Genomic DNA, 23,516 nt, shown 5'->3' with positions numbered 1-23,516 from the left:
GAAGGGCAGGGACCCAGTAAGGGTCAGGTTTCTCCCCTCCCTGAAGGAAAGATAAACCATTATAGTAGGCATTTCTATTTGAATGTCAAGGAAACAGGAGATTAAACTATGCCCTGTTTTCTCTTTGGTTGGATGAAGGGGTGGAGTATATATTTCTTTCATTATTTTGTTTTCTCAGTTCAAGACTCGGGATTCTACCCAGCTGGCAATGGGCAAAATAAAAACAAAAATACATTTGTTAGGAGAACTAGGCATTCACAATAGTTTAGACAGCACATTTCCTACCTATAGTTAATCATTATGGAAAGTCAAATTACCAGATTACTTGACTGGTATTATATCCAGACAAGTAAGTTTATTTACATGACTTAAATGTGTTGTGTTCATCAGTCTCTGATAGTCTAATAGGAATTACCCATTCCCAGAGGCTAGACGGTGGACAGCCAGTAAGCCCACTAGGACATCCTCTCCTCTGGACTGGGCTTGGGAAGTCCACTATTTCCTTTGAGACCTCTCTTTTACTTTGCCTTTGTTGTGGACCAGCTCCTTTCTGATTGATACATTCTTTCCTTAAATGGATTAATATCTTTAATCAGATAATTAAGTTAACCAACCATTTCTAACATTCTTTATTTTTCTTATGACAGAGAGCACCTGCCTTCTTTGGAGACTACTATGTGACGTCCTTTCTCTTTACTAATCATCTTTTGTCTTCTTTACAGGTACATGTCAACCTTATATTCTCACCCTGATTTTCCAGAGAAAGGGCCAGAGGAGATTAATGAAGAGCTAATGAAAAATGTTAGCCACAACCCCCTTTTACTTCTCACACCACAGAAAGTTAAGAGATACATTGAGTCTCTATGGAAGAAGAAAAGCTCTGGGCAACCTGTCACCTTTACTGACATCTTTGGGATGTTAATTGGAGAAACACTAATTCACAATGTAAGCTATGGCTCAAACTGCAATCCTTTTAATACAAATCGGCCATGTGTATCATAATGTTTTAATAAAACAAAATGATACATTTGGTTTTTCTTTTAATTTATTTAAATTCAAGTTAGTTAACATACAGTGTAGTACTGGTTTCAGGAGTAGAACGCAGTGATTCATCATTTCCATATAACATTTTATAAAAGTCACTTGACTCAACTGATTCTATCAACAATGTGTCCTGAGTACACATTGTCCTGCCAGACATAACACTTCTACATTTCCAACTAGTGCTTACTAATTCTTTCTGTGTATCAGTTTTGATGTATAGAGAAGTACTTTTGTATTCTTCAATACACATTTTGACCTCTTACTGTCCACTCCTCCACACCCCAATGGCAGTCTTTTTAAATAAAGGGATGAATACAAGTAGTATTTTAGTGGTAGAGGAAAAATGGAGTTTCCCTAAAGAAAGCCAGAAAAGGGAATAAGTCACAGGGAGCAAGACTATTTGACACATGACTACAGTGTGACATTTCATCTGAAGATAAAGTGTGGGAGACAGAGTCTGTGCCAGGGAATCTGGGGTCCAACTGCTTTCTGGGCTTCGTAGCTGCCAAGTTCTTCTTCAGTTCAAATGTAGCCATAATCTTTAAAAGAGTTACGGTTGTTCTTAGAATGAAGATAATAATTACCTCCATAGAGCTTACTTGTTGTCGTTTATTAGGACCCAGAGATTTCTAGAAGAAGGAAGACTGATTTTTATTAGAAAAGTTTCAAGTGTCTTGATTGGAAGTACTATTTTAAATAGTTTTCTCTCTGTATATGTTTCTATATTGAAAACCATTTCTTTATTTCTTCTGTGGACAGAGAATGAACACTACCTTGAGTAGTTTGAAGGAAAAAGTCAATTCTGCACAATGCCCTTTACCCCTTTTCACCTGTCTCCATGTCAAACCTGATGTTTCAGAGCTAATGTTTGCAGGTATGTGATTTCCTCTTTCAAAGCATTTCCAGGAACCTTTGAACTGCGGTTTCTAATGATTTTTATTAGAGGAAGATCCTAAGCAATTTTAGTTGTCTATTTTAATGTATTTTCGGTAACATAAAAACATTGGAAGATACAAGACAATGTTAAGCTAGATGATTTTCTGGTTGGACAGACTATTCCATGAAACTAATATACATTCCAGTTACTAATATACCTTCATTTAAATTAGTAAAATAAAAAAGAAATTATTAAAAAGTCATGAATATAATCACCTCAATTTTAGTTACTCATTCCTCAAGGACTTTTAACAAAATAGCATGCTTTTAGGCAATGCATATGCTTTTGCTTACTGCTTATATTTTCATTAAATTGGGTAACATGATATATGTTTATCATTCAAAGCACCATTTTCGTCTTTATAATTCAGCATTCAAAAAGTACTAGTCTATGCTTCTGGCAGCTGGCGAACAAAATACCTCATATTGTTAAATCTCACATGTAAATATTTGTTTTCTCTGTGGCTTTGCTTCTTGTTGGGTGCTCTAAAAGTATGTGACATCATACTTGTGGGGGCCTTTGCTGGTCCTAATCTGCAATGTGGTAGCATTTCTGACTGTAGATGGTAGGGTTCATTGTAATTTTAGGAAAAGTACCTCAGTGAAATCAGTCACTCCATGAGCTTAAAAAAGTCATTGTGAATGGAAGGTAATTAACAGATTTGTAGCCAGAATCCTTTTGCAAATTTTACAAGGTCTCACTCTTTTCAACTGACTATTCCCAGGCAAGAATTTTGAATTGTTTATAGAAAGCAGTGCACCTGGAATTCACTCATTCTAATCTTTATCAGTTAATTGACTAAAACATTCGTCATGCTTATGATTCAGAAATCACTTACTATATTTATTATCTTATTCAATTTTTACTATAACTCGGGAAGTGAGGTATTTTTAGCTCTGCTTCTTAGAAGCAAAAACAAAACCTCAGAAAAATTAAATGATTTGCACATTGCCGCGTAGAAAGTAAGCAGCAGAGCTGAGGTTTGTTCGCAAAAAGCCCTTGTTCTTTTTATTAAAATAATGGCTTCTCTGGTTACTGACTGTGTAGACGTAGTATGACAGGTGCTAAGCATGAACTCCCCTCCCCCGCCCCCACAGTATATTGCCCCTGTTCTATAAGACCTTATAATCTGTTTGGGAAATCTGCGATAATTGTTAAACAAGTTAAGATACAAGAAAGAAGTTACTGTGCATTGTTCCCTTGACCAAGTTACATGCCTTTTTTAGTCTCAGTTTCCACATCTGTTAAATGAGGATGAGACTCTCATAGTGTTTTCACTAAATAAATGATATAAAGTATGCAAAGTACATAAAAGCAGTGGCAGGCCCAAATTAAGTTTAAGTAAGTCTTAAAAATGTAGTGCTCTGTGAAAGCTGTATGAGAAATCAGAGGTCTTGGATCTTAATGATAAATAGGATTTGTATATGAGAGGCAAATTTAATTTTCGAATGGGAGGTAAGGCACGCGGTAGGAGTCTGGGATAACCATGGCTTGTCAGCAGCAATTGGGAGCAAGATCTTGAATGTAATGTAGTTCAGAGGGAGAGGTGAAATTTATTCATGTAAGAAAAGTAAGTGCCATGATGAAATTGCTTTTGTTTTGTTTTTGCTTTCCTACAGCTGTTGTTTTTTGAGGTCCTGGAATAATTGGAGATAGGTTGATAAATCCTCCTAGTAAGCTAGTCAAATCTGTGCATAGCCAAATAAGCCATTTTACCCCACAGCATTATGCTATGGTCAAATAAGCACTAGACTAATTTGGAAGCCTTGTCTTATTTCTGAGCTGAAATACATTAGGTGGGTCATTTAATCTGATTCTTATTTTCCTCATTATTAAAAAAATGATATTAATAAATATCAGGTTTATATTACACAGCTGTTAAGACAATCACATGAGACAGGCAGAAGACAGAATATCGTAAAAGAGACCTAAAATATAATAGTGCTATTACTATTGTTAAAATTGTGATGACATTTTGACAGTTACCTTTTTTCATTCTTAACTTTGAAGCAGTAGCAATTCTCAATAGAAAATCTCATCGAGATAATTAAAGAACAAGTAATATTTCAGCAAGTGAATATTTTGGATTCATTTAGAATTGGGAAAGGCCGTTTTATGTTCAGTTGGTCATCTTTTGACCTGGATGTGTCTTATTTGGGCCATCTGCCTAACTGTGATACTGGTACCAGGATGAGAGATACACCATTAACCTTCATTGTTAAGCTTCTATGATAAGGAGATTCAAAGCTGTTTCTTCTAACAGAGTTGGACAAAGCCATCAAGCATTAGTTATGTGGATCTTATACCCGATAAGACACTCAAAAGTGTATGTTATGAAGGTTCAAGTAGCTTGGGTTATTGAAGGAAAAAAAGGAGACATGTCTCTACTTTATTCTTTTAAAGTTTGCTTAGATTAAAAGTGAATATTCAAGGGAAAAAGTTGAAATATTATCTGAATAATATTTTTAAAAGCCAAGGAGCCAAATTATCTTAGCTTACAGAAGTTTGATCACCTTTATTTCAACAATATTAGAGAATGTTTTTCTTCCCTTTAGAATAGTTTTAAACATTTTCCTCTTTTGAAGATTTTAAACAAACAAACATTCATTGTTTAAACTGTTAAATATTTTTGACTCCTTCACTTAACTACACTGATTTTGTTTTCATTTCCATTGGTCAGTAAATTGCATTTATTGAGTACAACTTACCAACATCATGTTAAATTCTTTGAGATACCGTCAGAGTAAAAATATGGCATTTTTCCTCCAGAAAGTTACAATCCCATTAGCAAGACAAAAACAAAACATGAAAAATGAAAGAGCCGTACACATAGAATATTATGATCTGTTTTTTTAGTATATGTGCTGCTGAAGTGAGCACGAATATTATGGTCTATCAAAGTGTGTAGAACTGATCTAAGTGTAAGATATCGTACAGATTTATTACAGTCATACGGACAGCTTTATGAGGTGATGGAGCTCCGATTCCATTTGAACATGGAAAGATCTATCAAGTGGAGGTGAATAGTCCTCTTTGTGTGAAACAGGATGAGAAAATGCTCGGAAAGAGGGTCAAAAATATGTTTTCAAGAGCAGTAAAAAGAAACCAGACTTAGTACGAGCCGGTGAAGGGTGATACATTTGGGAAAATTATTAGTGCCAAGTTACAGAAAGACTTGAATTCCAGACAGAAATATTTTTCTTCAGTTATGAAGATAGTGGGAAACATTTAGAGTTTAGGGGTAGGACAGTGAAATTATTTAGTGTTTTTGAAAAAAGTATTTTGTTGATTCATATGGGTAGATTAACCAGGAAAGAAACCGGAAGCAGTGCTATCACTGTGCGTTTGTAATAAAGTCCTGGAACTAGGGAGATACTGATAAGAAGAGCAGAAGACGGAGGTGAAAAGCCCAAAGGTTATCAGTGAAAGGTGGTCATGGATTGGTTTGATGTGAGTGAGTAAAAGAGTGGTTTCAATTTTTGAAAAATTTCTTTTTGGGGGCTGTAATAGTGTTGTTTACCAAAAGAGGTAGGCTAGACTGGGAGGAAAGGTGATGAATTCCTTTCCAGGCAAGCATAGTGGGATGCGACGACAGTGTATGTAAGTGTAAATCCACAACAGGAAGTTGGAAAGGAGTAGATGGAGGTGTGGGAGAGAAGTTCAAGTTTGAAACATACGAGTTAACAGCAAAAGAATAATAGTCACGCACTACCATGGTGAGTTCTTGACTAAGGAATAAAGAGCAATCTTACCTTGAGAATGCTTTAATTACGTGTACACAAACCACAGCATTAATAAAGATGAGATTACTCGAGAAGTTATTGTGTTTCAGTACCCAAGATAAGGGGATGAGATTCAGAGATAGGTAATTACTTTTAGTGATACAGAAATTTTCCTAGCAGCCTCTGATTCATTGCTAGTCATATCTCACTAACTCCATGTAAATCATTATAAAGCACATCACTTTATGAAGAAAGGTATATGTGCCACTTGGCTTTGATTTGAAATGAATTATGTGTTCTCATCACAACTGTGATTTCATAACTTACTTCACAGAAGTAGAATGTTATGATCTACCACTGAGTAAACAATAAATATACACCCGCAATCCCTTTTCTAAAACTAGAGATAGATGTTTTGGAATTCAGAACATTTTAGATTTTAAAGTTTAAAAAAAAAAAACTTGCTGTGTATGGTACATAATAACCCCTGGGGATCTTATAATCAAATAGAGTGATTTCTGTAATAGAATGTGTCAATATGCATATTTAGTGAGATAAAAAAAAAAATAAGCCATACATCATTCAGGACTGTTTTTTTCTGCTGAATGAATTCAGGTCAGATTTTACCACCAAATGAATAGCAAAAAACTTTGTGGAGTTTTAAGTTATCTGGATTTTGGTTTGTTTGAATAGATTTTTAATAGTTTCAGAAAGGGGAGTGGATAAAGGAGGGCAGAGGGTTATGGGTTAGGCAAGGGTAGATAATGGTGGAACTTCATAGAGGATGGCCAATGAAAATTGACCTTGAACTAAGGGATAAGAAGGAGCAAGCCTTGTAATTGCATAAGGTAATAGCAAGCATTAAGGCACTGCAGTGTCAGTGAGCTTTCTCCTGAGGAACATTAAGAAGATTTGTGTGGCTCAAGTGGAAAGAGTAAGACCAACATAATGGGAGATTGGTTAGGACATGAGGTCAAGAGGCACTAGCCAGACCATTAAGAAGCCTTGTTGACCGCATTTTTGTGTTCAGTGTAATGGAAAGCCATTGGGAAGCTTTCAGCTGGCATTAGTGTGCTGTGATTTCTATTTTTAAATTTTTGTTCTGGCAACAGATATCAAAAAGATAGCAGAGAAGGGATGTTTTAGAAGACTACTGGGGAGATCCAGGGAGGAGGGTATGATAGCTTGTACCAGTAGGGTACAAATGGATGGTGATCCATGATGGACAAATGGATAAGCAGCCAGTTTCTAACCTTATCTGATAAGAGAGTCTACAGAACTTGAGTTTTTGTATGTAAGATATAAAGGGGAAAGAATTGTCAAGGATAAAGTATATATAGTGGTATGAATATATGAAAAGTAGTGCCATTTACCAAGAAAAGGAAGACTGAGAGAGAAGCAAGTGTAGGAAATGGGTGTCAGAAATGGGAATTCTTTTTGGATGCATAATTAAACATAGTGATAGCCATGGAAATACATGAAATATAGTAGTGGCTACCATTTATGGAGTGATTAAGATGTGCTATTCCTTCTTCTGAGTTCTCTACATTTTTAAAACATTTTTTAATGTTTATTTATTTTTGAGAGAGAGACAGAGTGTGAGCAGGGGAGGACAGAGAGAGAGGGAGACACAGAATCCGAAGCAGGCTCCAGGCTCTGAGCTGTCTGCACTGAGCTTGATGTGGGGCTCGAACTCACGAACCATGAGATCATGACCAGAGCCGAAGTCGGATGCTTAACAGACTGAGCCACCCAGGCGCCCCTACATTTCTTAACTCATTAGATTTTCACAATTCTACAGTCTCCTGATTTTATTCACATCCTATAGATTAGGGAAGTAAGGCACCAAGAACACAAGTAATCTACCCAAGGTTGCACAGTTAGTAAGAAGAAAAATGGGATTCGAACCTGGGACTCTGGCTCCATAGCCTCTACTCCTAGAAATTAAACTTTATTGACCCTATTACCATGTATTTCTTAAGACACTCAGCATAAAAACTTTGTGTTATAATCTTGTGAGTTAGAACAATGGTTAATAGGCAAAATTAAGGAAAGATAAAGAAAAGGAAAATATTAGAAAACAATTTCTTCCACTTTCATAATCTACTTGCATTATCAGAGTTTAATTTCTTCTATCAGCTTCATGGATTTTACATCTGAGTTAGCAGTTTTCTGTTTTCCATTCTTTAGAATTAAGATGGATTTTATTAAAGATGTCTGAGCTTTTAATGCAAAAGATATTCAGCTTGTACAAATTTGAAGGCATTTTTTTTTTTGTTCTCATTTCAGTAAGTTTTTTCCACTGACTTCTCTACAATGGCATATACATAATAGGCATTTGGTTAAGTTTTAAAAAATATTTTAAATAAATGAAAATAATCAAGGCATTGTTGGAAGTGATCTTTAACGGTGTGCATTTCTGTAGTATTTTCCTACTAATGGACTGTGCCTTTTAAAAATGCTTTCAGATTGGGTTGAATTTAGTCCATATGAGATTGGCATGGCTAAATATGGTACTTTTATGGCTCCTGACTTATTTGGAAGCAAATTTTTTATGGGAACAGTTGTGAAGAAATATGAAGAAAACCCCTTGCATTTCTTAATGGGTAAGTGATCAAAATCTACTCTTTGTCTGCCTGACTGTTTTAAATCTTGGTGAATTCTAAGTTATTCTTCATTTTTGCTTTATTTTAGGTGTCTGGGGCAGTGCGTTTTCTATATTGTTCAACAGAGTCTTGGGAGTTTCTGGCTCACAAAATAAAGGTTCCACAATGGAGGAAGAACTAGGTATTGTAAAAACATGTTTCTGTTGACCATATTATGCTAAACTGGCAAATTTTAACATGCATGTATAGACAATTAAATCATCATAAAGACTGTAGTTATTCTGAAGTTACCAATAGCTTGGTTAAATCAACCTAAATATTTCCCGGAAATCATATGTATATTACTTCCTAAATATTATCCTGACACTGAGGTTGTGAATTTCATAAAAACTATCAATTCCTAAGAATAATTTTCAACTAGGCATCTCTATTCCTCTTAGTCATTAAATATCTAAACATACTATTTGTTTCCTTTTATCAAATACAGTTAGTTTTTACAACATTAGACTCATCAGCAGTTAAACACAATATGACACCTAAATTCACACTTGCGGGTTTACTTACCTCTAAAATACTAACCCACTAGAATTCTGTTAGCTTCCTATAGCTAAGTCACATCAAGAAGGAGGAAAAAATTATTTCAAATCACATCTAGTAAATGAACACTAATGGTTTTCTTTAAATCTAACTTCCTGTCCCATAATAAGTTAAAATATAATATTTACAAAACTTGAAAAAGTAGACCAACTCATTTGAGGACCAGTGGTTTTCATTCGTTATAAGATTAACGACAGGAACTTTTATGTTTTGTTTGATGAGTAAATTTGACTCAAAGCAAACAAAATGAAACATACCTTCAGTGTCTCCCAAGTGCCGACCCTGTTTCCTTATGGCTACTTTGATTGGCTGTGGGAAGGAACAGTGAATGCTAAATCTGAATTGGGAGTCAGCCCAGCAGGGACTGGGGAAGAGGGTCCTGTAGATTATCCGCACACTAACTACCTACTGTCTCTTCTCTGCCCATGAAATATCACAATCTATGTAAGGATAGAGTTAACAGAATAGCATAAATGGCTTTTTCAACAATCAATTCATTTGAAGAATACTTGGACGTAAAAAGCTTAATGTAAGATTTTTTTTACAAGCTGCCCTTAGCTTTTCCAGGCAGTGACAGTTGATTCAATTAAGTTTTATATGCAAAAAAGAAAAAAGAACACAATTGTAACATTAATTAATGCACTACAAATTGGCTTATAAGTAGTGTTATTCATCCTGCAAAATTGAGTTTAGCTATTTGATATGTGTATTATGTTCACAGCAGTTCTCCATGGTCCTTAATTTTTTTATTAAATAGTATCATTTGTATTTTTGAGTAGCTCTTGATAAGTAATAGAGAAGTGATCTTAATGATTGCACTAGAATGAAAGATTTTAAAATAAAAATAAAAACAATAAAGAAAGCACTTTTCCTTCTGTCCTCTGGGCAGCACTCACTTAACAAGCAGTCAGGGTTGGTGGAAGTTTTGAGCCTGCTCCGACCTTAACTTACAGAGCCACGTTCTCTTAAGAGTAACTATAAAGCCGAGTGTATCATGCTGAAATGTTCTGACTTGACTTTTTAAAATGAACATCACAGTGCAGATGGATAAATAGCCACCTAATTTTGCAGAAATCACTAACTCTTCTCAAAATTATGTGAAGATTTCAGAATAAAAGAGGAAAGAAACAGAAGGAGCCCATGTTATAATGCTTGCTTCTCTGAGCTCCTTCTCTGTTGAATGATCCAGATACCTCTAGAGCTTGTTATTTTTTCCTCCGATGGCAGGAAGAGAATAGGACTGAAATAACAGATCCGAAGGTGGGTGAGACAATGGCTGAAGGCCAAGGAAAAGGAGAATGTTTATATTAAACAGTCTTCAGAATATTCTTTGCTGTTGGATGTTTCCTTTGAGGCCAGTGGTTTGGCGGCCTATTTACTTGTCCTCTGTGTCAGACTGTGAGGGGTATTATGTGCTTGTGACCCAGGATGCGTGTTACCTCAGATTAGGTAAGGCTTTCCAGAAATGAGACCAGAGAGGTGACTGAGGGGAATCTGAAGACTCCTGCTGATTCTTTTCATCCACTGGCTGATTAAAGTTTACCTCTTAAAGGGGTGTTCAGAGGTTGTTTCTGTTTTTGCTTTTTCCCCTCTGAAGAATGACATTACGGAAAATTGGACTATAATCCGATAACTCAAAATGAAATTCTTCACATTTTCTCAAGGAATTTTGAATGTGAGCCATCTATGCTTTTGAACAGATGGAGCTACATATCATACCATAGTGATGGACAATAGAACAATAGATACGTTCAAATATTAAGCTGTTCATCTCTTGAAAATATCTTTGTAAAATTGAATGATATTTTGGTGAACCATTTTCTTAAAGGAGAGTATCAAGTTGACCAAAAAAAAAATGCTTAAAAAAAAAAAAGAAAGAAAATTTTGTTCTGCCAAAATATATATAGGACCAAAAACATACCTAATGTATATGACACCCACAGTGGGTCATTTGCTAACACCTCACCCTCTTCTGTACAACAAAACTACTTTCTGTAATACTCATGAAATTAAATGAATAATATTAGTCTGTGAACACTGTCTTTTATTGAATTTCATATGTGCAATCATACCAGTAAAATTAAATAAATCTAAAAAGTTAACCTACTACCTCAAGCATTTAAAACCCTTCCATTATATACTCTCATTCAGGTATGTGACATTTATGCAGATATAATAAACATACACAGAGTAATATGGGGAAACTATATGTTATACCTATATTTCTCCAAGTTTAAAGCCCCTAAATGATTCTAGAATGGAAAATTAAAAATTTAGAATCAGGGTTTTTTTTAAATAAAAAAAAGTCTATTGACTCATAGAAGGAAAAAAAAAAGTCACTGTTATATAGAAAGTGGTTTCATGTAAGTGTCCGAAGAAAGTTTGATTCTTCTACAAATGATAATAAGGATGGTCTGTGTGTTCTAAAAAAACCATGACTAGTTATTATGCCAGATTTTACTCCTGTCTTTGTTTTAAGGGTATATGGTTTCTAAGTTTTAATTTTCATAACTGCCCTCTTAATATGTTCTGAGAAAGCACAAATTTTTTGACACCAAAAGGCACATTTCAATAAACAATTTTCTGTATTATTGAAAATCAAAAGATACCTTATATTAGTAGCTTTCATTCATTTTGAAGGAACTGTTCTGTAGTCTTCCTATAGATTTTGGCTTTGCCCTGAATTTTCCCTCAGAAACAGCCTTAAACATATTTAATTAAAGAAAATTATATTGTTTTGCTATAACAGGAGCCTCCTGTGACCAAGTTATTCTTTCTGTCAGAATTAAGAGAAATAAAGATCCTTTCCTTTAAATCATGAAGGAGTAGTTTTAGACTAATTTTTCCCGTCCCAGGAAATTTGTTTTCCAATGGGAAATTTGAAACTATTGAATTAGGTACTAAATTGATCTAAATTTCCACTAATAAACCTAGTAGATCTCACTTGGTGGTTTTCCTCAGATTACTTCCTTATGATAAGTTTAATTGTGAGCCTTGACACCTGAGATAGTCCAACTGTTTTGTTTTCTTTCCACAGAAAATATTACAGCAGAGCATATTGTGAGCAATGACAGCTCGGATAGCGATGATGAATCACAAGAACCCAAAGGTAAGGGAATTTGCTCTGGCAGAGGTCCATTAGAAGAGAATATGAATGTTGTGTCTGATTGTCTCACTGAGTGCTATCGAATTGCAGCGTTCAGTTCACAGAGAAAGTCAATGTTGTATGTGTAATAAAATGTACAACAGAAATATCCCTTATTCTTTTCTTTTTAATAGCTCAAAATGTTATCCATGGGACAAATGGAGAATAAACTAAGACGGTAGAAGTAACGAATTCTAGGTCTGATTAGAGCACCAGGCTTCTTGGCATGAAAATTGTGATATAGGAACATTTTCTAAGTTTATTTATTTATTTTGAGAGAGAGAGAGAGTGCACACAAGCAGGAGAGAGGCAGAGAGAGGGAGAGAGAGAGAGAGAGAGAGAATCCCAAGCAGGCACTGTCAGCACAGAGCCCAGCATGGGGTATAATCCCACAAACCGTGAGATCCCAAACCTGAGCCCAGATCAGGAGTTGGACACTTAACCAGCTGAACGACCCAGGCGCCCTCTTATGGGAACATTCTTACATGGCTTTAAAAGTTAAAATTTTACCTTGAAAATTTTTATTATTGATAAAGTATCATGTGAAAACTTCTTCACACTCCCTGAGCCTTACCCCATTGTCAGCAATCTATCTTTTAGGAAGAGATCGGTGATAAAGTGGGGGAGAATTATCAAGAACTTTTTATTGTATATGTTATTTCTGAGTGCAAATGAGTTCTTTCACACTTCGACAAGGCAGCTTTGAGCTTGGTGTGGATCAGGACATCAATGATGAAGTCGGGGCAGGGACAAGGTGAGGATCAGGGATATTTGTTGCCAATGTTATGTGGTAAATGGAGTGATTTTTACATTTTATAACAACTGGGTAAACATCCTACAACAGTTTGAATATGATCACCTAGATTTTAGGAGATATTAAGTGCTTTCTTGCTCTAAAGTTCAAGAATTCCTCCAGCCGTGGTGTAGATGTTGGAAGAGCCCGTTTAATCCTTGCTGCAAATCAACATTTTCACGCCTGAGCTGTGACTTACTCATCAGATGAGTTTGTATAACCTAGGAGAAAGGTACCTTCTCTGCAAAATTCAGCAGCTACACAAGCCCACAGCTTGGCTAGCATGTAGTTTCTTGTAACGTTTTTAAAAAAATAACCTTTCCCTGGGCAGACAGAACTTTCCACCAGGCACTAGGTTTGACCACTGCTCGGTTTGCACTTCAGTCCCAATTTGCCCACTGTCCGGCTGCTTCATGCAGTCAGTGATTTGCCTCATTACATATAGTAGCCAGGTCCTTAGGCAGGAACCCTGCGCTGGAAAGAACTCAGTCCTAATTCCCTCTCCTTCATAGTTTTAATTTTAATTTTTTTAGTTGTTCAGGTCTTCAGGTCTTTTTATTATTATTATTATTATTATTATTATTGTTATTATTTTGAATTTCCTTTTAATGAAGGGAGCTAGCCAGTACAAAGGGAATAGACAGCATATGTCTAACATTTCTAGAACTGATATTGACATAAGGACTATCAGATAGACATAATAATGGCTTGTTAATTATTAAGTAAATTACTATAGATGGTCAGTGCATTTGATCACCTCTGGTTACCCTAGGGCTGAGAAGTTCAAAGACCCTTTGAACATGGCTGCTTTGGTTTTAGTACCAGCCTAGTTTGGTGAAGGCTGTTGAGGATTATTTGGGGATTTCTAGTATTAGCTCTTAATATTCATTTTCTTCCTTTTAAATAAAATGTTTTTATAGTAGTTTTAGATTGACAACAAAATTGAGCGAAAAGAACAGAGAGTTCCCATATACTTCCTGAACCCACACACACACAGAGCCTCCCCCACTATCAACATCCTATATCAGAGTGGTACATTTGTTATAATCCATGAACCTACATTGACACATCATTATCACCCCAAGTCCAAACTTAAGGATTTACTCTTGGTATCGTATATTCTGTAGGTTTTCACAAACGTATAATGACATGTATCTACCATTATAGTTTGATGCAGAGTACTTTCACTGCCTTAAACATCCCTCTGTGTTGTTTATTCATCCCTCTACCCCCACCCCACCCCAACCTCTGGCAACCACTCATATTTTTACTATCTTCATAGTTTTGCTTTTTCCAGAATGTCATATTGTTGGAATCATACAGAGTATAGCCTTTTCATATTGACTTCTTTCACTTAGTAATATGCATTTTAATTTCCTCCATGTCTTTTCATGGCTTGAGAGCTCTTTTTTGTTTGTTTTGGTTTTGTTTTGATTTGTTTGTAGCACTAACATTCCATTGTCTGGATGTACCAGTTTATTTATCCATTCACCTATTGAAGGGCATCTTATTTTCTTCCAATTTTTGACAAATATGAATAAAGCTGCTACAAATGCTCATGTTCAAATTTTGTGTAGATATGTTTTCAACTCCTTTGGGTAAAAACCAAGAAACATGATTGCTAGATCATGTGATGGGCATATAATTTAGTTTTGTAGAAACTTCCAGGGGTGCCTGGGTAGCTCAGTTGATTGGGCATCTGACTCTTGATCTCAGCTCAGGTCCTTTTTTTGTTTTTTGGGTTTTTTTTTTTTTTTTTAATTAAATTCGAGTTAGTTAACACACAATGTAGTATTGGTTTCAGGAGTAGAGCCCAGTGATTCATGACTTACATATAACACCCAGTGCTCATCTCAACAAGTGCCCTCCTTCCTTAATGCTCATCTCTAATTTAGCCCATCCTGCCATCCACCTCCCCTCCAGCAACCCTCAGTTTGTTCTCTGAACTTAAGAGTCTCTTATATATTCTACACAATATTCTATTGTGTATATATGCACACACACAATAGAATATCACTCAGCGATCAAAAAGAATGAAATCTTGCCATTCGCAATGATGTGGATGGAGCTAGAATGTATTATGCTAAGCAAAATAAGTCAATGAGAGAGAATTTCACTCATATGTGGACTTAAGAAACAAAACAGATGAACATATGAGAGTGGCTGGAAAGAGAGAGGGAAATAAACCATGAGAAACTCTTAATGATAGAGGACAAACTGTGAGTTGATGGAGGGAGTTGGGTGGGAGATGGACTAGCCAGGTGATATGATGGGTATTTAGGATTGTGGGTGTTGCATGTAAATGATGAATCACTGAATTCTATTTCTGAAACCAGTGTTGTACTGTATGTTAACTAACTAGAATTTAAATAAAATTTTGAAAAGACAAAAAAAAGAGTCTCTTATGGTTTGCCTCCCTCTGTTTTTATCTTATTTTTCCTTCTCTTCCCCTATGTTCATCTGTTTTGTTTCTTTTTTTTTAAATTTTTTTAACATTTATTTATTTTTGAGAAGAGAGAGAGCATGAGCAGGAGAGGAGAGAGAAAGAGGGAGACACAGAATCTGAAACAGGCTCCAAGCTCTGAACTATCAGTACAGAGCCCGACATGGGGCTCGAACTCATGGACCGTGAGATCATGACCTGAGCCAAAGTCGGATGCTTAACCGACTGAGCCACTCAGGTGCCCCATCTGTTTTGTTTCTTAAAGTCCACATATGAGTGAAATCATATGATATTTGTCTTTCTCTGACTGGCTTATTTCACTGAGCATAATATATTCTAGTTCCACCCAGGTTGTTGCAAATGGCAAGATTTTGTTCTTTTTGATCACCGAGTAACATTCCATTGTGTGTGTATGTATATGTATAGACATATCACATCCTCTTTATCCATTCATCAGTCAATGGACATTTGGGTTCTTTCTGTTATTTGGCTATTGTTGATAGTGCTGCTATAAACATTGGGATGCATGTGCCCTTTCAAATCAGCATTATTTTATGCTTTGGATAAATACCTAGTAGTGCAATTTCTGGGTCATAGGGTAGTTCTACTTTTAATTTTTTGAGGAATCTCCATACTGTTTTCCAGAGTGGCTGCACTAGTTTGCATTCCCACCAACAGTGCAAAAATCAGTGATCTCGGCTCAAGTCTTGATCTCACCTCCAGTCATGATCTCAGGGTTGTGAGTTTGAGCCCCACATTGGGCTCTGTGTTGGATGTGAAGGCTACTAAGAAAGAAAGAAAGAAAGAAAGAAAGAAAGAAAGAAAGAGAAAGAAAGAGAGAGAGAGAGAGAGAAAGAAAGAGAGAAAGAGAGAAAGAAAGAAAGAAAGAAAGAAAGAAAGAAAGAAAGAAAGAAACCTCCCAAGTGGCTGTAGTGATTTGCATTCCCATGAGCATGTATAAGTGTTCCTGTTGCTTCATATCCTCACCAGCATTCAGTAATGCCAGTATTTACAATTTGCACATTTCTAATAGATGTGTAGTGTTATCTCATTGTTGCTTAATTTGTATTTCCCTGATGACATATGATATGGAGCATCTTTTCATGTGCTTACTTGCCATTTCTGTGTCTTCTTTGGTGAGGTGTCTGTTACCCATTTTTTAAATTGGGATGTTTGTTTTCTTATTTTGAATTTTAAGAGTTCTTTGTACATTTTGGATAACAGTCCTTTCTTAGATGTCTTCTGCAAATATTTTCCCCCAGTCCGTGTCTTGTCTTCTCATTGTCTTGAGGCTTCTTCATTTTTCGTCTTATGATTTTGAGCAAGGTCTTCAGGGATTTTCAACTTTGGTTTCTTCAAATCTATACTGGCATCATTTTACTTGCTGTCATAGAATTGTTATAATTATCAAATTGCAAATGCATACAAAGGACTTTAAGTTGTAAAAGACTATGCAAATAGAAATGTGCTTAGTATTCTAACTAAAAAAGCAGTAGATTATCATTTATATGTTGAACCCTGGGTTTGTCCCACAAATGATGCCATTTCTAAATGTCTCATAAGGACAGTAGATTTTCTAGTGCCGAGTGTTTATTTAATAATAGCAATAATAATGATGATGATGATGGTAATTATGATGGTGCAAAAGAAGGAAGAGGAGGAGAAGGAAGGAAAGAGGAAGAAGGAGAAAAAGAGAGGGAGGTGGAGGAGGAGGAGGAAGCTACAAATTACTGATTATCTTATTCATATCCTGTGTAACTGAAGATATAAATCATTCACTTTATTATTTATTTATTTATGTATTTATTTATTTATTTATTTTTGAGAGAGAGTGCATGCGAGTGGGGGAGAGGAGCAAAGGGGGAGAGAGAGATGGAATTTTAAGCAGGCTCCACTCTCAGTGCAGAGTCCAGTATGGGGCTCAATCCCATGACTCTGGTATCATGACAGGAGTCAAAATCAAGAGTGGGACACTCAACTGACTGGGCCCCTGGGCACCTCTAAATCATTCATTTTATTTGTTTTAATGATTATTTACTTATTTTGAGGGAGAGAGAGAGAGCGCATGCATGAGCAGGGGAGGGGTAGAGAGAGGGGTCGGGGGGGAGAGAGAATCCCAAGCAGGCGCCATGCTGTCAGCACAGAGCCCAGTGTGAGGCTCAAATTCATGAATCATGAGTCAGATGCCTAACTGACTGAACCACCCAGGCACCACTAAATCATTCACTTTAAAGCCTAATTTGTTCTCATGAAAGATTTTCTTTGTCATATTTGGCTTTAGAGAAGTGTGAGAGTAGGAAAATGTATATGTTTTTTGTATGTAGTCATCTGAGTTCGTTCCTGAAAGAAATATCCATTCATTTACTTAGCTTAGTTAAGCAAATCTTTATGAGGATAAAAATCAGTATTTATTATGGTTTTCTGTATGTTTAATTAACATTTACTAGAAATTATGAAGTTTGAACATAGACTTTTTTTCTCAAATACACACACATACAGTTTTACATATTGCATATAAAGAGAGTTCCCAGAAATCTGAACAGAGGGATGTAGGCAGGTGGGGTTATACTCGACCACAGTTTTCTTTGATTTGGATTGTGAATGAATCATATCAATGATAATGATTATGCAGCTGCTGCTGTCACCACAACTATCTCTTCCACTAACTAATGTTTGTTAAGAATTTAATATGGGCCATGCACTTTTCTAAGAGATTTACACAAATGCACTATCTCAGTCTTCACAACAGCCCTGTGGGGTTTACTGATGAGGAAATGAAGGCTGAAAAGAGTTAACTAGTTAAGCAGCGGAGAGAGGATTGAAATCCAGGCAATCTGATTCTGGAGCCAATGTTCTAAACATGGCTTCCCAAGTAACGGTGATATGTGTGTAGGTTTGAAGGAAGATGTCATTTAAGACTGCCTCTTTTGGAAAGTTGCTGAATTGTAAGACATTTTAAAGCACATGTTTAAATTACATGGCTTTAAATTCCATACTTTACAAGCAAGGATGAAATGACTATTTATAGAGTGTTTATTGAGCAGCAAATATGCGTGTTGAATCCTTCAGGTGCCTCTTCTCGGTTTGCATGATTTCTGGATGTTTACTAAACAGGATACAGAACGCAACTTAAGTAATGAAGAGGAGAGGACTATCTACTGTGGAATTTCCCTCTGTGTGTGTGTGTGTGTGTGTGTGTGTGTGTGTGTGTGTGTGTAGCCAAGAGAAAAGGAAGAAAAGGACTAGGGAAGGACAGAAAGGGGAAAGTAGCAGTTTGCCTGAAAACCTAAGCATAGACCAAGTAACACATTAAGAACATAACCTCTAGACTGACTATAGGTAAAGGATAAAGTAAGAAAATTTTAAGAACAAAAATTATTAACTGAAATATTTTACTGCATTAATTTATACAAATAAATACTTGTTAAATCAAAAGCCATAGAGCTTCGCTCTTAATTTTTTTTTTATTTTTTAAGTTTATTTATTTATTTTGAGAGAGAGAAAGCACACAAGCTGGGGCGGGGCAGAGAGAAGGAAAGAGCCCCAATGTGGGGCTCGAACTCACACACTGTGAGATCATGACCTGAGCTGAGATCAAGAGTCAGATGCTTAATCGACTGCGCCACCCAAGCGCCCCTAGCTTTGCTGTTAATTTTAACGTTCAGTTGCCCAAAGATTTTTTCAATGGATTTGGGAATCTACACAATGTTTTTTTTTTTTTTAATTTTTCCTTAGGCACTGAAAACGACGATGCTAAAAGGGAATATCAAAATGATAACCAAGCAAGTTGGGTCCATCGTATGTTAATGGCTTTGGTGAGTGATTCAACTTTATTCAATACCAGAGAAGGACGTGCTGGGAAGGTACACAACTTCATGTTGGGCTTGAATCTCAATACATCCTATCCAATATCTCCTCTGAAAGACTTTACCACACAGGAATCGTTGGATGAAGATGAATTGGATACAGCTGTTGCAGGTAAGCACACAACACAAAATCCATGTGTTTGTTTCTCCTAATTCAGGAGATCTGTATCCCTTTCTAGGGGGAAGAAGCCTTTTGATCATATTCAATATTTATTCACATATACTCAATTACAGCTACATCCATGTAATGTGTGAAGGGCTTCAGATTACTGTTTTTTAGAAGAAGAACATCCATTGGACAGGAAAGGGCATAGTTATTTCAGCATAGAAAATTTTCATTGAAACATTGAGGAGGGATCTTAGATCCTCTCTGTAGTGGACAAGGTTCACTCAGAAAACAGGAAACCCTCTCCCTTGTTTAATTGAGAGGGGTTTAAAGTAGGGAAGTAGGTGTTTACAAAATTGCTCCAAGGCTTGGAAGAGCAAGCTCCAGACTGAGCTTCTAGAAATGATTCCAAAAACACTTTGGAATCACCCCCAATAAACGCCCACACAACTGTGCTTGGCAGTAGAAATGGCAGAAATGTATCCTTTGTCTCATTTCCTCCTTTGAATCTCATGTGGGTTTTTCTCCTTGGCAAAGGACAGGTCTCAGCAGAACCAGTGCTGGAAGGGATTCTGGTAAATGGGGTCCTTAGTTGGCCATCTGCTGCCACACAGTAATGCATGCAACCCAAGTGCGTGAAATAGAGTTGAGTTCACCAGTCTCAGTGACCATCAGGCTACTGAGTGTGTCCCTCCAGTTCTCAGAAAGGTTAGGTAGCTTTCTTAAGGCCAGCTGGTCAGAACCCACTCACTGGGCCAAATTCCAAAGAATAATTCCCTTTATTCTTCAGTTCATTTCATGTTTCAAATTAAAAGTTAAATTTGCCTTGGTGAATAATCAATTCATAATAATCTTTCTTATAGTGATTCTGTCATCTTAAATCTTTCTACTACATCACACCATCATTTTTTCTGTTAACTGCCCAAATGTCATTTCCCACTCATTTCTGCCTAAGGGCATCGAGAGGAAGCTTTAGAAACTTAAGCGGAATTTTTCCAAAAACCTTTCTTCTACTCTTTGGTTAAGCATCATGCCTATAAAATATTTGTGAAAATTAGGGCATGACTTTAGGTTTGGTGGTGTTTCTCATAGGGCTGTTTCCATTTGTTGCTTGAGCTTAAGGGAAATTGCAAAAGCAGAAGTTGCCCTTGTTTAAACAAGAGGAGTAGAAACTCACTATACTTTGCATTATGTTTATGGCATCCAAGTCTAGGATGTGAAGTATGGTATGATTATATACCTGCAATCCAAACCCTTTCATATATTAGCAATGATAAAAGTCTATTTGTGATAAAATCAATATCCCATTTGAAAATTCATCCAAAATTAAAAAAAAAACACTTGACCATTTATCAGTGACATTACTTGTCTTGTGGCACATGATTATACTTACTGCCGTTATAATCCCCATTCTCAAAGATCATTTAGAATTAGGAAGAATCTTTAGTTATATTCCACTATAGAAAAGGGAGATCAAAGAAAATCGTTCCCATTTTCCAAAATTTATCAGCTGAGCTAGAATGGGGTCACAGACCTCAGCATTGCTCAAAAGCTCTTCCTTTCTGCTACACTCCATGTCTCTGTTAGTCATTGTTTTGCTGATGTAAAATGGAAGTTTCCTTTCTGTGTACTATATTACATCTGTTTTATGTTATTACTTTGATTGCATTTACCCAGCATAGCTCTGTGGTTTGCACAGCATGAATTCTTCACACTGCATTTTAACAACTTCCTGGTAGTTTTGCAATATTTTATGTAGGTTCAGAGGCATTAGGGTTGCTAGATCAAATACAGCAGGCCTAGTTAAATTTGAAATTCAAATTATATATTACACATATAAGATATATATATATATATTGTATATATTACATATATAATACACACACACACACACATATGTAAATATGGCCCCTACAACATTTGGGACATACTTGTCCTAAAAAATTATTTGTTGTTTGTTTGAAATTCAAATTTAACGGCATCTTGTATTTTTAGTAGATAAATTTGGTAACCTTAGGAAATGCGCGGCTTTTGTTATTTTTCACCTTCTTTCAAACTGTTCTTCATTTTCATCTTCTTTCTTTCCTTTGTTCATGCATTTACACAGTATTTGCAGAGCACTTGCAATGTGTTTGGTTCTAGAGACCCAGTGCTCAACAAGACAAATGTAATTCTCACCCTCATAAAAATTAAAATCATTTTGGACCTTTCCTTAAAGTTTTGATTCATAGGAGGGATTTATATACTCTAGTTAAGAATAATAGAAAAGTAGAGTAAAACTAAAACCCAGCAACCCTGATTCTGGTGGAACTGTGGGACACAGTCCTCACTTCTCTCCATAGTGCTTGGAGAACAGAGTTGTACATCACCTTATCTGACTCCTTTCTTTATTGGGTGCTCTTTGAGGGAAGTCTCATGGTTGGTTCTCATAAAGTAAAATGAGGAAGCAGAAAAATAAATCGTCTCAAAATATGGTATTACACTAACCATTCTTTTGTTGGCCTGTTTTGGAATGTTTTACCAAATTGTTTTAAATTAATGATCTTTGGAAGGAACTTTAAATTTTTTTCTTTGTGTTGTATCTCATAAAAACTCTATTTCACTGACTTTATATTTATCCAGTTGAAAAAATGTATACGGCCTATTGATTTTAGTCAAGAAGGCAGTTGGGTCAGTGATGAGCTCGTTCAAATCTATAATTCACAGATTAACGTTGCTAAAAAATGACTGCAGTTTAGACTGGATTTGCTAAATCGATTAGTGCTTTTTCAGACAGCTCCTTACTAAGGTAGACACTGTTTATCTCCTGATTATTTCCAAGCTTTAGACTAACTATGTCTGTGGAGCTTAAAGTTAAAAGATGTATCATAAACTATAATCATCTACTATAATCATCTTGGTTCATAAAGTCTTCATAATGAACCAACTATAATCAGCTTGGTTCATAAAGTCTTCATTAAAAGTTCTATTTATTATACACCTTAAAATACCATATCTTAATTAAAACATTCACCAAATTTCTTTCTTTTATTTTTGTACCCCACCCCTATGCAAAAAAAAACCCACAGATTTTAGGAAAACCTTACATTTTGGTTTATCTATGATGATTTTGTTTTTACAGATTAAAATTTGAGTATCTTAAAATTAAAACAATCTCTTAACCTAAAATGAGAAAAAAAAATAGTGCAGTTTTTGTGCCTATTACCTCACCTTGCAGACAATCTTCTGAAAATAAGAGAAGGTGGATTCCTCTCATTTGTTTACTTCAGAATCATTGTATACCTTTAGAACCTAATTTTGGAGAAGCTGCCCATTAATTACATAACTTCTTTCCTGTTTACTTTTGTGTTTATGTTATTCACTGTGACACATACCATCTGGAATAAAAAATCGAGGCATGAGTTAATTCAGGCCAGAGTTCAATACACAAACAGCCAAACATTTTGGTACATCATAAATTGAATCTGTGTGATGTGTTTATAAAATTACCGTTGCAGATACCTGGAGATACAGTATCTGCAGATACAGCTGAACTGCTTTAAGGAGGTGGTACGTAATTATAGAACCCAGCATGTTTCCATACCTATCAAAAAACCTGATTAACTCACTTACAGGTTTAGAAACCATGTGGGCTTTAAACTATGGGAGGATATTCCTCCGTAGTGGTATTCATCAAACTCTCTATGACATTCTAGTGGATATCATACAATAAATCGGGTTCAAATTCAAATAAATTTGGGAAAACTAACAGCTCCATCCCCCTTTTCACAATGCAGTGGGATACTCTAATGAATTTAAGCAGACTGGCTTACTTAATGTGCCTCAAGTATAGGACTTGAAAAGCAGACTGGCTTCCATTTGAATCCTGGGTGCGCCATTTATTAGCTGGACAGTCTTGGGCCCTTACTGAGCATAAGTCTCAGTTAACAATGGTAGAAAAGTGGAACCAAACTAAAAACCGACAGCCCTGATCCTGACGGAACCGTAGGGCAGTGAGGTTGCAGCAATCCTCACAGTTTATTCCTTATAAAATAGAAATAATAGCTTACTTATAAAATAGAAGTAATAGTGATATCTATCTTAGAGACTTACTGTGAGGATTAAATAGCATCTTCATTAAAAAGAGCAGTTAGGGGGCGCCTGGGTGGCGCAGTCGGTTAAGCGTCCGACTTCAGCCAGGTCACGATCTCGCGGTCCGTGAGTTCGAGCCCCGCGTCGGGCTCTGGGCTGATGGCTCAGAGCCTGGAGCCTGTTTCC

The 23,516-nt window shown here is 36.1% G+C and overlaps 1 protein-coding gene across 2 annotated transcripts in view; it reads left to right on the top strand.

Moving 5' to 3' along the window:
- PLA2G4A (phospholipase A2 group IVA) overlaps nt 1-23,516 on the top strand; it is a 162,507-nt gene that overhangs the window by 110,154 nt on the left and 28,837 nt on the right. For both annotated transcript variants that reach the window (XM_049634056.1, XM_049634055.1), the window contains 6 exons: nt 723-945; nt 1,804-1,918; nt 8,172-8,309; nt 8,398-8,490; nt 11,944-12,015; nt 19,023-19,265. In XM_049634056.1, the coding sequence (XP_049490013.1) occupies nt 723-945; nt 1,804-1,918; nt 8,172-8,309; nt 8,398-8,490; nt 11,944-12,015; nt 19,023-19,265 (884 nt within the window). The remainder of the gene's footprint in view (nt 1-722; nt 946-1,803; nt 1,919-8,171; nt 8,310-8,397; nt 8,491-11,943; nt 12,016-19,022; nt 19,266-23,516) is intronic.

The sequence above is a fragment of the Panthera uncia genome, chromosome F1 (genome assembly GCF_023721935.1).
Source record: "Panthera uncia isolate 11264 chromosome F1, Puncia_PCG_1.0, whole genome shotgun sequence".
NCBI classification, from domain to species: Eukaryota; Metazoa; Chordata; class Mammalia; order Carnivora; family Felidae; genus Panthera; species Panthera uncia.
This window is presented reverse-complemented; position numbering and strand designations above follow the sequence as displayed.